This window comes from Astatotilapia calliptera, chromosome 22 (assembly GCF_900246225.1).
Source record: "Astatotilapia calliptera chromosome 22, fAstCal1.2, whole genome shotgun sequence".
NCBI lineage: Eukaryota > Metazoa > Chordata > Actinopteri > Cichliformes > Cichlidae > Astatotilapia > Astatotilapia calliptera.
Genome location: NC_039322.1, coordinates 23,398,543 through 23,415,454, shown reverse-complemented (window position 1 = coordinate 23,415,454; position 16,912 = coordinate 23,398,543). Strand labels below are relative to the sequence as shown.

Below are 16,912 nucleotides of genomic sequence, written 5' to 3'. Positions count from 1 at the left end.
CATTTTCCCAAACTGTCCTGATTTTTTCCTTTTTTTTAACAGCTGACAATGCACATTTAGTTTATTTAGGTGTGTTACAAAGAAGAAGTTAATGCAGTTCAGGAGCAGGAGTGAGAAAACCTAAAAGCAGGTGATCTCCACTGTGCTCGTGCCACACAGGTGGTCCTGCAGGTCTGTATGCAAGCCAAACAAACTGAACTGCTTCCTCCAAATGGCATCAGTGTTTATGAAATAGAACAAAATGTACTTCCAGAAACCCTGGAAAATAAAATATATAACAATATAACAGCTGTTTAAGAGGTATATTTAGCTAGTTCAGCTTTCTGTTGCTAGTGACACCTTACTGCTGTTTGTGAGAAAATGAAAGAGATGAAGGAAAGGAGAAACAGAAGAAAGAGGACGACACACTGACAGGACATTCTGGTGAGTTTGGAAAGTACTGCAGTTTGGAGCAGCAAGTCCAGCATATGGCCTATCTCAGTGGGACAGTGGGCTTCCAACCACCACACCCCCTTGAATATTTGGTTTCCCCCTTGCCCTACTCTACACCCACGCACACACACTGATCACCTCTCCATCTATACTCTAATCATTTTTCAGGCAAGGAACTGAGGAAGAGAGGGAGCGCCACTAAGCCTCTCTCCCAGTGGCTGCGTGGGTGTGCATCATCCCAGTGTTAAACAATGTGTTGAAACAGATCAGCCCTGGACATAACGTCACGTAAATTACCGTCTCTTTCCCTAAGCCGGGACTTGCCAAAACACAGAGCTGAAGCAGTCGAGGAGGGTGAATTAGATAAACATTACATCTTCTCTTGAGCACAGGGGACATACGTTTGCAATGGAAACACTGAATCACGATCTCAGGGGAACGACCGTCACTGTTTTACAGGGTGTTAACTGCACATGAAGTATATTTAGTAGACAGGGTCAAGTAAATACACATCACAGGGGGATACGTGGTAAATTAATCTTTGACAGTTTGAGTCCATCCTTTTCTTCTGGCTGTTTTGAGCAAGCTGAGATGATGTGAAACGAAAAAGAGAGAAAAACCACAGTATGGTATAGTAACAGCTGGGAGTACATTTCTGCATTTAAAGAACATAAAACAGCTGTTCTTAACATTATAGAAAATCTTAAATATTTTCTATAATGTTACCCAGTGTCATAAAAGTTCAAATTAAGCTATGAGGCCATCTAGTGGTGTTTAGCTGTAATACAAAAGTACTAATATATGAGTAGTGTAAAATGAAAGATATAAAATCTGACAAAATACAACAGTATACAAAAAACTCATACAGGGAATTAATTTTTTAAGTTCTAGATAAAAAGAAAAGTCACTCAAAGGGAATTTAAACAATAGTTTTTGGTGTAAAAAAACCACAAAGCAATTCTTTGCTGCTTAGGTCACAGTAATATCTGCTCTTTACTATCTTTCTCTTTATTGCATCATCGCCATCATCTCATTTCTTTTTCATCTGCCTCATATTTTCCAAATAATCTGTATCCATGTCATTCCCTGCTCGTCCGGAGCAGCACCTGTCTGCCAGTTGATTGTTGGGGGTCAGGAGTTTGGATGGAAAACGATCCTCCTCTGGGAAACAGCCAGAAAAATGCAGGCAGCTATTTAAAGACTTTTCGATAATGAGATGGCAGGGGTGGAATCCTGGAGCTGTGTTCTTTCATCATAAACACATGCCCACGCCTCTCAGCAGCCGTAACGGATGCATCTACACTCCCTGATCTCTAAGGTGTCAAGACTAAGAGATTCCTGGGAATTTGGTGGCCTTGTTTTTACTATACAGCAGCAATTAAAAATAAGGCAGACTTTTCCAAGATTATGTTGAATAATTCAAGAAAATAAAACAGCTAAATGAGCTAAAATGAGAGAACTAATAAACTTTCTACTTGGAAAGGCCATTATCTGTCCTGTATGGGGTCCTATTTGTGCCAAAATTATGTTTAAATGTGCAGCCGTCGCACTGAATATGTAGTTGTACTTCAGTTGACGGATGAATATTGATGGACTTCACAGTAGCTACCTACATCCATCTTTTATACTGTTTATGAACAAAACACTGTTTCGCATTTGTGTAAATCAAACTATACTGTTATCTTGTTACACTTCCTCTCATTTGGATGTTGAGAATAATGCCCTGACATGCTGTTTGTTGTTGATTACGTCGTGGAAGAGAAATTGTTTAAGCCGTGTTTCCAAAGTAACAAAGAGCCGACGGATGGCCTGGATTGCAGCCATTCGAAGACCAAATATAACGTTCCAGAGCACTCCAGCTCACATGTTAGTCTGCTCCAAGCATTCCCACAAAGGTCAGTCTTCTGTTGTAGTTATTACGTAATATATCATAACATAATTATTGATGTAGGTTACAAATAAGTCTTAATTTGAATTGAATTCGTTGCGCTATGCTGCTTTGTTCGCGGTGGCTTTGTGGGCTAATGTTTGTTGTATTTTGTAGGAAAACCAGCCTACAAAATGCTGGAATGCGATCCAGACTGTGCACTCTCTATCAACCTGGGTCATACCGAGTTTAAAGCTGCTACCACAGCGAGATTTGATCGGTTAAGAGGGAGAGCAATATCAAAACAGCCACGAAAAGTCCTGCATATATGTGCCCAAGTGTTGTATTGAAGCAATCAAGTGATGAATAACTGTTTTCCAGTATGTTGTTTTGCAATGTTGTGTTTTTGTTGATTTGTTTTTCACCGAAGCAGCTGATAAAGCACAATGGAACACAATTTTGCGTCTTTCCTGTAAGATTCTATAATAGAATGAAATAATAATGCCAGTTATAAATAAGGTCAATAATAATAACTCTTTTTATTCTATTAGATCCGAAAATGTTGTGTAATACTACAACCTGAAATGACAAATAGATTGCGTTGGCCTGTACAGGAGATAAAGAAAAAAAAATCTAACAACAGCTGTGAAATGGAATAGTCCAAATCACCAAAGTAAACTGGACCTGGGCTTGTTGCAGGGATCTGAAGTTACTAAACATTTTGTGAGTGTATGCACTCACACTTAGGACCATATAATAATAAATATGTGCATGATGAAAGTCGGGCAGCACGCTAACGTCCTTACTTGTATGGGTCTGATCCTTTCACTCCTTTGATTTTTTTTCCTCATACTTTTTTTTGCCTTTTCGTCAAGTCTGTCTTTGTACAGACCTGCCGTGTTCTCCGTTGTTTTGTACATAACTGGTTTTGGGGCAAATAAAATGCAAGTAGGGATTAAAACCGCAGAATTAATGATTACCGGTGCTGGAAATGCTAGCGCTTGATGCAGTGTTTTGATTTTGTTGCCCTCGTACCTACAATGCAATGCGCGAAAGTCACGTGGTCTGTCAATCTCTATTAGCAAGCATGGTTAGCTAGCTTGGTTAAAAGCTAGCTAACCAAGATTTATAAGCTTTATGAGCACAACACGGACAACATAGTATTCATTAAGATGAGACTAAAATCCCTAAATCTTATTCACCAAAACTGAAGCACAAACAATACCACACCGTAAGACATATGACTTTCAGATAATTTCACAATAAAGCACCAAAAGGCATCAACACCACAAACACACCTCAGCAGTACAAATCAATGACACCATTTACAGGGGGGTGCGGTTAGGAAATAATGATGGTCAACAGTTGGCACCTCCCTTTTCATAGAGGCAAGTAATGTTTTCTATACAAGCCAGAAAACATGCCTTATCATACTGTAAAGATCAGCACATTAAAGGATCTTTCAGACAGGAAGTGGGATGTGCTGCGATGACTATTAGGATTTTATACTTGTCGTGCGGTGCCTCACAAATGGCAAAGTTCACATCAAATTGATGTCATATTCACTGTTGTTACCTACCTCTTAATTTTTTATAACATGGCATGTTGTGGTCACTGGTCACCAAGCCCTGCCTGTACAACATAATTAAATCTCTTGCTCATGGCCTTCCCGTCTACTTGGATGCATATCACATACAAGTCAAACATGGCCGCAGTCAAAGTTCAGCTGCAGCACACATAAATGCTCTTTAGCCGGCGCACTTATGCTGCACTTTACTTAATGCAGTGCAAACACATTATTGCAAGCCACAGAAAAGAATGGGCTTCAGAGTGCAGCATACAACTGCAGTTTTCAGCACTTTACAGCTCCTGGTACAAACAATTGCTTTGGCAGGTGTGTTTGTTAAAGAGTTTCGTAGTATTTGAAAAACAGTTCAGAGCTCAAAAACAAAAGTTTTGTCACATTTTCAGTCGATGTAAAAATTGTGCACATGAGCAAAATTTTGACACAAATGGAACCTCATACTCTCGGGGTGAAACAGGCAGCCTGCTGTGCCTCTTCTTTCCCCCTGCACAGTGTTTATTAATAGACATAAACAGACCCGGGGTAGTCATGGTCACGCATAGCAGCACAGTGACTGAGTGAGAGGAGGCTGGGTCAACTGTCTTTATCCCCCCTCCTCTCTCGGTTCATCTGTACTCGCTGCTCCCGCTCATTCTTTAACACTCACTTTACTTTTGTCGTTTGAACCAGAGCGCCTTGATTTTATTCTTGCTCAGCAGATTCATCATCGGAATACAGCAGGAAGGCAGAAAAAAGGAATCATATGTTGAGAAGTAAGTTCTTGTGATGGTTTAAATTAATTATACGTTCATGAACTTTCTGTTGTTGTTCATAATGCAGTTTTTTATTTTTACTGTGGCCTTTTGCTTAACTGATAAGTAAATGTTTTTGTGTAAGATGGACATCAGGCGCATGCTGGTGCTGTCTCTGGGTGTTGTGCCTTATCCCAGCACCTGTCCTGCAGTGAGACAGCTGGTCCCTGTCATATCTTCTACTGAGCTTTGTTCTGTTAGCAGTCAAACATGTCAAAGAAAGAACAACAAAATGTAGCTTCTAAAATATGCTCATTAATTACATGAAATGACCTAGTTAAATACAAGCACAAGAGTTCTAGCTTGATTCTTTGCTTTTTTTAGTTGGTTTCAAACCAAGAAACAGCATCTATCACATGGATCTTGTCTCTCTTGTCTCAAATCTCTACCCGATGACATTATTGGGTCAATTTGATCAATTTACCCTTGGGGAGTATCTGGCTAGTCTTGGCAAACACCTCAAAGGGTACAGTTACAGCTGCATTATTCACCAGGGGAGACTCCAAGTGCCCATCCATCGACAGGGACAATGACATGTTATGATAATCTGCTTGCTGGTGTAATCTCTGTAATGCCACTTGCTGGAACTTCAGATGAAAACTGTCTGTGTGTGTTTATATCACTAGAGGTTTTGTGTTCATTGAATGCATACTTGTCTGAGGTGTGTTTGACCGTGGCCATGCACTGAATTGGTGCCCGTGGCACCTAGCCTAAGGGAGCAGCTGTCAAAAACATACCCTGCTAAACCATGCCTCCACATGCCCACATGTGCTAATGACATCAGCATAGCTTGCAAGTCCAGCCAAAACATTAACCCAGCCCCTATTGTATGCTCGCATGTTATCATTTTAAGCCAGACCTAATATATAGCTAAGAGGCCTGAGACTGCCTAACGTATTCATCTGGTTTAACAGGCCTTTCTGAAGGGGACTTCTACATCAAAACGGGCAACGGGAATTAGGCCAAACAGATGGATGACCTAGATGATAACATTTCATCCTCTGGTTTTGAGCCACTCTTCATTAAGGAAGAGGAGGGGAATCCAGAGAGATCCCTCATGGAACAAGGAGAATGTAACACAAACCTCCATGACCTCACCTTCACAGGCGCACAGCTAAAGCAATCAGCTTTGATAAAGCCATACCTCCAGGAGATGGATGACTTACTGAAGAGCTGTGAAGAGCTCACCGGTATTTCATTTGGCTCTCAGTACTCAGCAAATTATACTGAAACAAATCTGAATGAATCCAGTCATGGTCAGGCAAAAGAGGAAGTAACAGTGGAAAAGTGTGGAGAAGCATGGAAACACCCCCAAGCCTATCTTTCAACTAGCTACATTGACACACACATAGATGGGACCAGTGCCGAAGAAAAGCCTGCCCAGGGCCAATCGCATTGCATGGGAACTGTCATCGACAGGTGTGGCGTGACCACAGAACGCTATCGCCAGGCAGAAATGCCTCTGACATCAGCAGGTAACAAACTGAGCAAAACCATGGTGGAGTATGAAGGCCAGCTGCTGGGGATGCTAGCCATGCTGGAGGGCTGTATGGAAGAAACTGGCATGGATTTTGAACCCCAAGAGTGGGTTACAGATGAAAGCCAAGAATATGTACACATCAACAAGAACCCTCAGCTTTATAGAGGCACAACACTGGTGCCCATTCAGCAAGAGAGGCTATTAAAGACGGAGAGCCAGCCAATGCAATTGGACTCCTGGGAAGAAGGTCAAGTTTCCAAGGACACCGGGAAAAGAATGACAGCAGGTTCAGCAACACATGGCAGCCAGCACAAAGATTTGTCTGGCCATGACATGATGGGTGAGCTCTCTGTGGACCGATCAGAAAGCCCAGGTCATCTAAAAACAGACAAGGTGTTCGGCTTTTCAGAGACACCCATAGATACTACAAAAGAGAACACGATGTACTGCGAGGGAATGAAGCCTGGACATATATTTGATGAAAGCACAGAAACAACAGGAGATGTGATTGAGATTGATGTAGATGCCAATGAACTCCTGTCTGAGAAGACAGAAGAACTCAAGAGAGACACCTTAGATCTGGGATCTAGTGTGACAGAATTAGAGGCCTTGGGGACTCAGATGGAGGACTGCATTGAAGGGGTACAGCGATTACAGAAGAGGAGGAAGGAGCTGCTGGTAGAGGTGCTGTGCCTGAGAGGGGAAATGGGCCAAGGGGCAAGTGAGGAGGAGGAGGAGGAGGAGCAGATTGATAACAAAGTGGCAGACCTGATGAATGTGCTCAAAAAAGAACAAGAAGGCAGAAGGGGAGAAAGAAAGAGGGAGAGCGAGATCCTCAGGGAGGAGAGGGCAGAGGAGGAAAGAAGGATGTGGAAGGTGAACCTGGAGAGACAGGGGCTACAAGATGAGCTTAGAAAGCTGAAGAGGAGGCTATTTGCAATGGCGAGGGGCTGCGCCCACAGCCAGGCAGCTCTGAACAACCAGCGCCGTGAAGTGGAGATACTAAAGAGAGAAGAGGTAAGAACATAATTACATTTCCATCCATCATGCATTTCCAACCATTCATTCATCTTCTTCTAAATGAATTTCTTCCAGGAGAAGCTGAAGTCCTTGGTGCTCCAGCTGATAGAAGAGGGCTGCCAGCTCAGGCTGGCCCAACAACAACAGCTCTCAGTAGTAAGAGCGAAGCTCCAGGAACAGAGCTCCAGTCAGACTACCAACACTGCAGAGGAGCTGACTGAATGCAGGAGGCATTCATGTGGGGACATACAGCAGTATGTGGAGGGTGGCCTGAAAGCATTGGAGGACAGGTGCAGTCAGTGGAATCACCAAAACACGTGTTTTTCTTCCTTTTGACACACACAGACATTTGGTAGTGCTGTAGTTTTAAGACATAAAAACCCACTGACACAGTGTTACAGCTATAAAACACTAAAGCTTTCTCTGATTTGCTTGTCCAGGTATGAGCCCATTTTGCTTGCACTGTTGAAGAGAAGAGAGGCAACAGCTGGCGCAATCGTTAAAGCCAAAGAGCAGGCCCAGGAGCTGAGAGCCCAGCTGAGACCTCTGATGGAGGAGATAGAAAAACTGAAGCTGCAGAGGGCTTGTTTGGAGGAGAAACTCAATCTAATCCACATGCAAAGAAGAGAAAACGTGGGGCAGTACAAGGTAACCAAGGTGACTGAGGAAAAAGTAGGGCATGACGACAAAAACACTGACATTATGCCTGCCTCTCAGGAGACGGTGCACTGTCTGGAGGAGAGCAGCAGAGAACTGAAGACTGAGTTACAGATTCAGAAGCGAAAAACCAAAGAGATCAAGGAGTTGAGAGATAGCCTTAACGAGCAGCTCCTACTTTACAGGTAATCCGTTCATCAAGTCTGTACCACACCTTTAAACCTTTAAGCCTGTAACTAGATTGTTTTTCTTTACAGAAATGCCATTCAGGACCATAACATGGGTGACAATGAGGAGGAAACATGACTGTTCTTCACACAAAATGAGCTTGTGTTTTAGGAAACATAGTAAACTAAAGGTTTGATCAGTGCACTTTAACACATATAAACATACATGCTGTTATAGGACAAAACCAAGACAATCTTTTTTTTTTGTAAAGATAAACTAGACTGCAGCTTGTAGGAAAGTTTTTGTTATGAATAAACGCAGTGTGTTCTTTGTAATCTAAGTGCCACTGATGAGTTAATGTCTGTCTCTGAAGAGCAGACTGAATTTCTTGTACTTATAAGGCCAACGTGCCTGAAGAACTAAACACTGGGACACAGACGAACAGGGTGAGTAAGCCTCAGAGACGGGAAAAAGTACCAAAACATCACAACACAAAAGAGGCCTGAGCAAAGTGTGACGAAGCATCATCAACTCTTTCACTAAAATGATTAAAAACTGTGACTGCTCACGTTTGACAAGGAGACAATCCTCATTTTCACAGAATTACAGGCATAGTGGATGTTAAACATGCAAAATATTAAACATGCAAAAAACGTTTGTGGCTGAAGGAGAATAAACTATGCTGTACCATGAGTACCAAAATGAATCAAATAATATATCAATAATTTAGTGTCATTAAATGTATGGCTTAAATAAACTTAAATATCTATTCATGTCACTTTAAAATTTTATGATTTTAATTAATGACATTTCATTTTAAAAAACTAATCAATCATGTTTAATTGTTTAATGAGGGATTTATTTCATTCATTTTGGCACTTGTGGCCCTCCATACAGTAACTTTTCACCCTGAAAAGTAAAAACCTGCATTTCTTTAAATGGCCAGCAGAGGGCGATGACTCTGAAGACTTCTGGCTTTATCTGTGTGGAATTAGGCCTCTACTCCTTTGCTTTATGGTCCAGATAAACAGTCTGCTAACACTCAGTTACTATTTTGAGGTCATAAAGAATCAAAGTTCATTTTGTTAATAAATTAGGGTAACTGTAAGGGTCAGAAAGGAGTGTCCAGTGCAGTCAGTGCTCATAGACCAACAACCTGTCTATCACAAGTCATTGCTTGTCATTTCCAGTAAAAAAACAAAAACAAAAAACATAACAGGATGAAAATGACAACAGTACCTTCTAAATCTCTCTTCTATAATCATCTGTAGTCCACAAAAACCAGAGCAACAAGATTTCAGGAACGTTACTTCAAGAAAGTCACATTCAATGCCACTGTTCTGTGGACTGCATCAAATTCTAGCTGGCATTTTACTTAACGTTGTAACATAATCACTTTTAATTGTTCAATAACACTTTATTAGGGAAAGAAAGCATTTACAATTAGCATTGTACAAGGAAGAGCCAGTTAATTACAAAAATACAGATTATACATAAGTGCATTGAAAAAAACAATAAAGAAATAAAAATGAAAAAAGTGAAATTCTTGAGGCAGTAAGTTACTAAAACGAGTCACTTTGAGTGTCCCAAAACAAGCCAGCGCTACATTTAGTCACACTGTGTTCTTAGCATTTAGTGTCCCGATGGAAGCGGAGCAGGATGGCGGAGTAGCTGAGTGGAACTATTTGTGATCAGGCTTGTAGGTGAATGCACACGACACGTGGAGGTGTTACGCGGTAGCTTCACTTTCCATTGTACCCTCAGGTTCTTCATCATTGTAGATGTTCTCAGCCTACACGGACAAATCAGTGTCAGTTATTCAGACTCAAAAATATTAGCTGTGAGAAAACCTTTAGTAAAAATATGTCTAAATAAATAAAATAATTGGCAGATGGAACAACACACTCACAAAAAGCATTAAAAATCGTATGGTACAAGGCAGAGGGATTGAAAGCTAACATGTGGTCACAGCTGTCTTACCATTTGCCACACTTGCATAATGTTGTCCTCAGACACAGAACAGGTGACCCAGGGTTCATTGGGGTTCCAGGAAAAGTCAGAGATCTTGGCTGTGTGGCCTCCGTGGATAAACTAGTAAAGAGAAGAGAAGCTTCAAGTTTCGGCATACATCAATGCAAGATGGCGACACTTCTACAGACTTCAGCGAGTCTCACCAGAAGCTCAGGCGGGCCGTCCTCTGCATCTTCTGGAGACTGCTCCTCGCCAATTTTACTACAGAAGAAGAAATGAGAGTTAAACTTTATACAAGGCAATGTCACTACACTGTGCCACACATTTCCGGGGTCAACTAAGTCTTTAAAGCCATCTGTTTTAAGAAGGTCTTATCAAATAATTGTGTACCTGAGATCCCAGACATTGAGGCGGCGATCTGTTCCACTAGATGCTAATACGGTTTCATTATGAGGTGACCACTGAACCTAAAACAGAATTTAAGGCGCTGAAGGTGAAAAGCAATTAACGCAGGTCATTCATTCATCATAAAAGTAAATCTTTGAGTTACTGTCTGTGTGATTCACTGCTTTGGAATTACAAGAACGTCTTGGCATCTGCATCGGAATGATCATCAGGAATATTAATAATAATCAAAATGCAGAAGTGTATATTGAAACCCACACAGCCACTATTTTCTCAACAAGAACACTGATATCAGCAGCAAAGTCATTGCTGTCGTAGTTTAACGCCGAGCTGAGCCATTACACAGCAAAAAGCAAAGAAGCGGTGCTCTGACCAAGACGGTGAGTTTGGGTGGAGTTTTTCTACAGTCCACAACAGCAACGCGTCTTATTGTAATCGAGATTAAAAGCCTCACAGGTAAGAGAACTAGCAGCAGTACTTGATCAAACCAACATGTTTGCTCAACGAGCTCAGAGGTGAAGAAAAGCATTTTTCCAGTTTCTCCCAGCCACTGAAGTTTGTTTGTAGGATACAAACAAAAACAAAAGCTGCAGAAGTTAAAATATATTATTTAGACAGACTGCTAACTTACTTTAATATTTAAATTTACCAAACCTGCTGCAGGCTGAAGGCAGCAGGTTGAGTCAAAAGAGGCATATACTACATAAGATTTATTTCAGTGCTTTATTTTAAAATTTAAATCAGTATAAAATATACAAAATTATATCACTGCACCACTAGATACTGTCCTTATTTCAGTACAATTTCATTCATATAAAGAAACATCTTACCTGAAAGATCTCATCTTTGTGCGACTCAAAGGAATGTAGCTTTAGCTTCAGGTTTCTCAAGTCCCAAAGAGCCACGGTCTGTGGGCGGCACAGATATAGATTAAAACATGCCTGCAACATTTTCGGCAACAACACTGCAGTTACAAAACTAACAATACCATGAGGATTATTTAGTCAACAGTTACAAAATGCACTCAGTTAAAAGTCCTGCTGTTAATAAAACAATACCAATTAAAAAGTGTTGGAATATTATATCACCTTGTCTGCTGAGCCGGTGGCAACGATGAACTCGCTGAAAGGGTTAAATGACAAACAGTTGACCTCTGCTGTGTGGGCCTCCACTGCATGGCTGGCATTGGAGGTATTGTTTGAACGAGTGTCCCAACTTAAAGGACAAGACACAGGGTGACGCTCATCCTTTTGCTGCATTTGAAAAAAAACTGTAAGTGTGCTTCACCTGCGCGTGGTATTTGACTGAGAGCCTTACATCATAAGCTTCTGGTCGTCTGCTACAGATCCAAAGAGCGACTCGTGAAGCAGATGCCAAGAGACGTCTTCAACCACAGCACTGTGACCGGTAAAGACCGTCTTTGCATTTACTATCCTGCCCTCCTTGGGAACAGCACTGATGTCCCACAGACAGATTGTCTAAGGGACAAAAGCACAACAAACCTCATGTTTGCACTTCAGTTTTGTAAAAACGTAGTCAAATTGGAAAATGATTGTTAACAGCAGGTTTTTGGCAGTGCACATTTTTTAATACCTTCCTGACATTTCATTAAGGTCAGTTTCTGACAGCATTTGTGGAAAAACATTTAGACAGAAGTCATTGTAGTTATGAATGTAAAGCAGGGGTGGGCAACTCCAGGCCTCGAGGGCCGGTGTCTCGAGGGCAGGTTTTAGATGAGTCCTTGAACCAACACAGCTGATTTAAATGGCTAAATTAGCTCCTGAAGTTCTCCAGAGGCCTGGTAATGAACTAATCATGTGATTCAGGTGTGTTGACCAAAGGTGAGATCTAAAACTTGCAGGACACCGGCCCTCGGGGCCTGGAATTGCCCACCCCTGATGTAAAGCATGGGTCTCAAACTCCAGTCCTTGGCTGTGTCCCAATTACCGGTAAGAGACTGCACGCTTGAAGTACGCATTTTAAGTGCGGTTACGTCACCGCCACGTGACGACGGCTGTCCCAATTCGAAGTGTGCTTCAAATGCATACTCCAAATGCGCCGTCCATTTCCCCAAATATCAAGCGTGGTCCGGTGCACGATTCGTGGTCCCATATATCCCACAATTCATAGCGCGGCGGTGGGTGTGGATAATTTTGCCGCAAAATGCGGCAGACGCGAGTGGCTGAAGAGGTTTTTTTTTTCTTCCAAACTTTATTGAAACCATAAAGCGAACAGTCAGTCATTCCAGTTCAGTTTGTACAGTAGACATACAAGGCAAATAAGAGTAACAATATACAGTACAATGAAATAAGAAGGATAAATAAAGGATAAAAAAAAAAAAAGGGGGGGGGATGTGACAGACTTCATAACAACTTTGTATTTGAAAGTTGTGACAGCTCATTCGTTGAACATTGCTGAACGAATTTCAATCAATGATAAACCTTTTTTATTGGAAGTTAATTTAAGAGAGTTTAAGTAATATTCAATTTCAATCAAAAACAAATTAAATGATGGGATTGAGTTTTGAAATTTACATTTATGTATGTGGAATTTCCCTAATAAGATGGAGCGGCCGAAGAGTGAACTGTCAAAAGTACTGAATATGACGATCGATAGATAGATCGATATACACACACATCTCATAATATTCTGACAATACTATAATATTGGCCATATTATATTTACATCACCACAGTGAGTTGACTTTAGTCTCATGAACAACATTAACTAATTGTTATTTACTAACTAATCTTAAATGACTGTTCAGCACAGAAATGAAGCCCAATAATCATGTTTTACAGTCCCGTGGTCTCAGCCTCAGATACTCAACTAATCAAAGTGATGTCATGACAAAAATGAATGACTAACAAAACATTTTCTCCTTCATTTCTGTCAAACAACGCTGTATGTAACGTGTCTCGCGGTTAGTATCATGGTTGCTAGGCAACCTGAACAGCACGACGAAGCGTATACCCTCCCATTTCACAAGCCTCTCACTTCCACACTTCTCGTACTTATAGTACGCACCGTACGTAGTGCGCGTACTTCAAGCGTGCAGTCTCTTACTTGGGACACAGCCCTTGAGGGCCGGTGTTCCTGTTGCAAACACACCTGAATAAAATTAGTAGCTCATTAGCGAGAATATAGAACTCACCTGCATGCTAAATTTAAGTAAATGTAAGTGTTTGGAAAAATGAACTTCTAAAAGTACTTTTATTGCACCATGTTCATTCACTCACAAGCTGCTGTAACATGAATCAAACGGCTGAATTTCCACCTCAGCATGCAGTCTAAAAGTTGCATAGTCTTGCTAATGACTTTAATTAATTGTATTCAGGCGTGTTGCAACAGGGACACGTAGAAAAGTTGCAGGACACCGGCCCTTGAGGACTGGAGTTTGAGACCCCTGATGTAAAGGATCAGCTGAGTAAATGATTTAATTCACCAGCTGGCATCAGAAATGCTAGTTCAATAACCTAATCGTAGAAATAATGCTCTGTGATAACTACAGTAATAGAAGCTGCAAATGAACAAAGCTGAGAGCAGTTTAATAGTTAAATTACGAGCATTTCCATGTGCACGTCACACAGACAACTCGAGGGATTGGAACCAAACAGTGAATGCAAGCGGTCATGAAGGCTGAAGTCGGCCCACCAAAATATCTGTGTGTGTGACTTTTTTGGCAAAGCAGTTTACTTTTATTTATGGTACTGGAAATATAGTGATTGAAACTAATATAACAAATCTGTAAAATAGCCCTAGTTGGAAATATCTGCTGCTAAAAATTAAAAACAGAAAAATATTTAGCACCATTTCTTCATAAAACAAGAACTACTTCCTCTTACGTGATCATCTGACGCACTAAGAAGAGCTCCTGACAGATTTGAATTCCAGGATAGACCATAGCCTTCTTTCTTGTGGCCTCTGAGACGCAGATCAGGGCGACACACTCCTGGAGTATCTAAAGACGACATAATAAAATCAACTGTCAATTCAGAGACACTGGAAGAGAGGTGTGAGTCTAAAAGAACTGAACAGACAAGTTTGTTTTTGACTAGCGATTCTGTACGCCCAGTATTTATGTTTTGATGAAGTTGTATAATTGTTTTAATACCAGCAAGCTACCAATCACAATCCAGTTTTTCATAACGTACTCAAGAACATGCCATCTTCAGCGGTGTGTTGTGCTTTGTGTGATTGTTGCACCTGGCTTTGAGGGATGCTTGGTGTAATCAAACACCAGCACATCTGAGGTGGGGGTCTTAGTGGCAATGATGCAGGGGTTCTGGGGCATATAGCGGGCACGGTTCACTTCTCCTTCGTGATTGATCCTGATTTCAATCTCAATCTTGCCGTTTACTGAGCCAAAGCCTCCAAACTCTTCAGGGAAATATAGAGAAATATGTTTGCAAGCTGTGAGTATATAAAATATGAAGTGAATGCATTATACATTCTCTCTTTATCAATATACCCACCTCCTTTGTCACTGTCGTAGTGCGAGGTGTCAAACTGGGCATCATCATTGGGCAGCTGCACGCTAGCAATAACCAGGTGATTCTGCTCATCAGACGTGTGAGTGCCCAAAATGAGCCTGTGTACGCTGTAATCCTTTCCCTCGGGCCTGGTAGGGAGAAAAAAAAAAAAAAAGGTTTAATGCATTAATACCACTTTCTTGCATGTTTGAGATATATTACTGGTCAAATGTGTAAGCGCTTCCACCTTGAGACGTCAGGTAACCACTGAACAGTCAGGCTGGGCCACTCTAAGGCATGGGTCATAACCAGGTCGTAAAGAAAGGGGGTGTTTTTCTTCCAGATCTTGTACTCTTCATTGATGACCCTCTCCTCCAACGCATCATCAAAAGCACCAGCTGGAAGACAAAGTGGTCACAGAACCAGTATTGATAATTGGCCACACAGTAATACTGTAACTAAATAAAAAGTACAAATACCTGTCAGATATATCCATAGCTTTCACTAACTCAAGCTGTTAGTTTATACTAGATTTATTTCTGTTACAGTTAATCGAATAGAATAACCCTGTAATTGTCCCACAAGGGGAAATTTGGGTGTAACAGCAGCAAGAAAGACACATATACAAACAAACAAGACACAGAACAGAAACATACACAATTTTTACATATTTACATCAAGGACAATTGTTACCAAAAACAGAGTACTGTACCGTTATTAAATTAAATAAAATTAAATAAAGTTAAGAGGCAAACCCTGGTTATAGTGTGAATCGGTTGATAAAATAGAGGTTTACATCAGCGCTGTCACTTGCACTATGTTTGTTGGGAGCGGTTTTGATTGTATAGTCTGACAGCTGCAGGGAGGAAGGACCTGCAGAAGCGCTCCTTCATGCATCGAGGATGCAGCAGTCTGTCACTGAAGGAGCTCTGCAGTTAAGCAACATTTACATGCATGGGGTGGGAGACTGTCCATCAGAGATGTTATTTTGGCAGAGTCCTTCTGTCCCCAACCACCTGTACTGGGTCCAGGGTGCATCCCAGAACAGAGCTGACCTTCCTAATGAGTTTATCCAACCTCTTCCTCTCAGCTGCCGATAAACTGCTGCTCCAACATACCACACTGTAAAAAATGACGGATGCCACCACAGAGTCATAGGTCTTTAAAAGCGCCCCCCGGACTCCAAATGACCTCAGCCGCCTCAGCAGGTCGAGTCTGCTCTGACCCTTCCTGTAAAGTTCATCAGTGTTGTGGCTCCAGTCTAGTTTATTATTCAGGTGAATCGGCAACAACCTTTAAAAGTTGGTCTTTACAGTCAACAAATTTCGCTATCAAGTGATTTGACTGTTAACGTGACAAGGCCTAGGTATTTATCAGTGTTATGAGAAACTTCTCATTGTTCCCGCACCTTGCTACAGCGTTAGCATTACCATAAGACGTGAACTCATTTCTTCACCTCTGCCCGGTATTCACACACAAATTACCCCAACTTTTCAGAGACTGTGCCCAAACAATAACTGAGCTTTGACATCAGTAAAGTTCACCTTCACACTCTTAAATTAACCCGCTTGTGTTGACTGTTATAGAGTAAAACACAAGAGCTACGGGCAGCTTGCCCTAGCTGCCACCTAAGCTAACCTGACAACTAGCTGAGAGGCATCAAACAGAATCGTTTCTTTTTGCTGACAACTAAAGTACTCACTCTACCTTCCTTGTCTGACATCATGTTTCTCCCACGTAGCTGACAGAAAACTGAAAGCTGAAGTGTGGTTAAGGTGTAGAGCCCCTTGAGCCTCGTCCAAGCTGGTCCTCCGGTGTGCCTGCAGACCCCCGGTACCGTTTAAACCACGGGAGTACAACGGCACGCTAAGAACTAGCTAACCGAGCAGCCGACTGTGAGAGACGTGGGTGCATTCGCGCGCTCAGTACAAAGAGGGGCGTCTTCCCACCAATTACGGCGCAGCACCTGTGCGCGTGGCTATCGCAGACTCCGGTGCAGCTGCAAGTAATTTCGATGGCAACCTAGAGCACCAGCCATAGCAAATAGGAACAATGACACTATTT

The 16,912-nt window shown here is 41.6% G+C and overlaps 2 protein-coding genes across 2 annotated transcripts; one reads left to right on the top strand and one right to left on the bottom strand.

Annotated features, from left to right (window-relative positions):
* The first annotated feature begins 4,500 nt into the window (after nt 1-4,500).
* Nucleotides 4,501-8,335, top strand: sync (syncoilin, intermediate filament protein). The gene is made up of 6 exons (XM_026156027.1): nt 4,501-4,636; nt 5,590-7,172; nt 7,251-7,465; nt 7,616-7,823; nt 7,893-8,017; nt 8,090-8,335. The coding sequence occupies exons 2-6, from the start codon at nt 5,646-5,648 to the stop codon at nt 8,136-8,138; spliced, it is 2,124 nt and encodes a 707-aa protein (XP_026011812.1). The 5' UTR covers nt 4,501-4,636; nt 5,590-5,645; the 3' UTR covers nt 8,139-8,335.
* Nucleotides 8,336-8,919: 584 nt separating this feature from the next.
* Nucleotides 8,920-16,771, bottom strand: rbbp4 (retinoblastoma binding protein 4). Its single transcript, XM_026156025.1, has 12 exons — nt 16,556-16,771; nt 15,096-15,246; nt 14,852-14,997; nt 14,583-14,756; nt 14,222-14,337; nt 11,694-11,854; nt 11,465-11,591; nt 11,207-11,284; nt 10,362-10,438; nt 10,175-10,232; nt 9,981-10,091; nt 8,920-9,792 (listed from the first exon to the last, which is right to left on the bottom strand). The coding sequence occupies exons 1-12, from the start codon at nt 16,572-16,574 to the stop codon at nt 9,730-9,732; spliced, it is 1,281 nt and encodes a 426-aa protein (XP_026011810.1). The 5' UTR covers nt 16,575-16,771; the 3' UTR covers nt 8,920-9,729.
* Between the last annotated feature and the right edge of the window lie 141 nt (nt 16,772-16,912).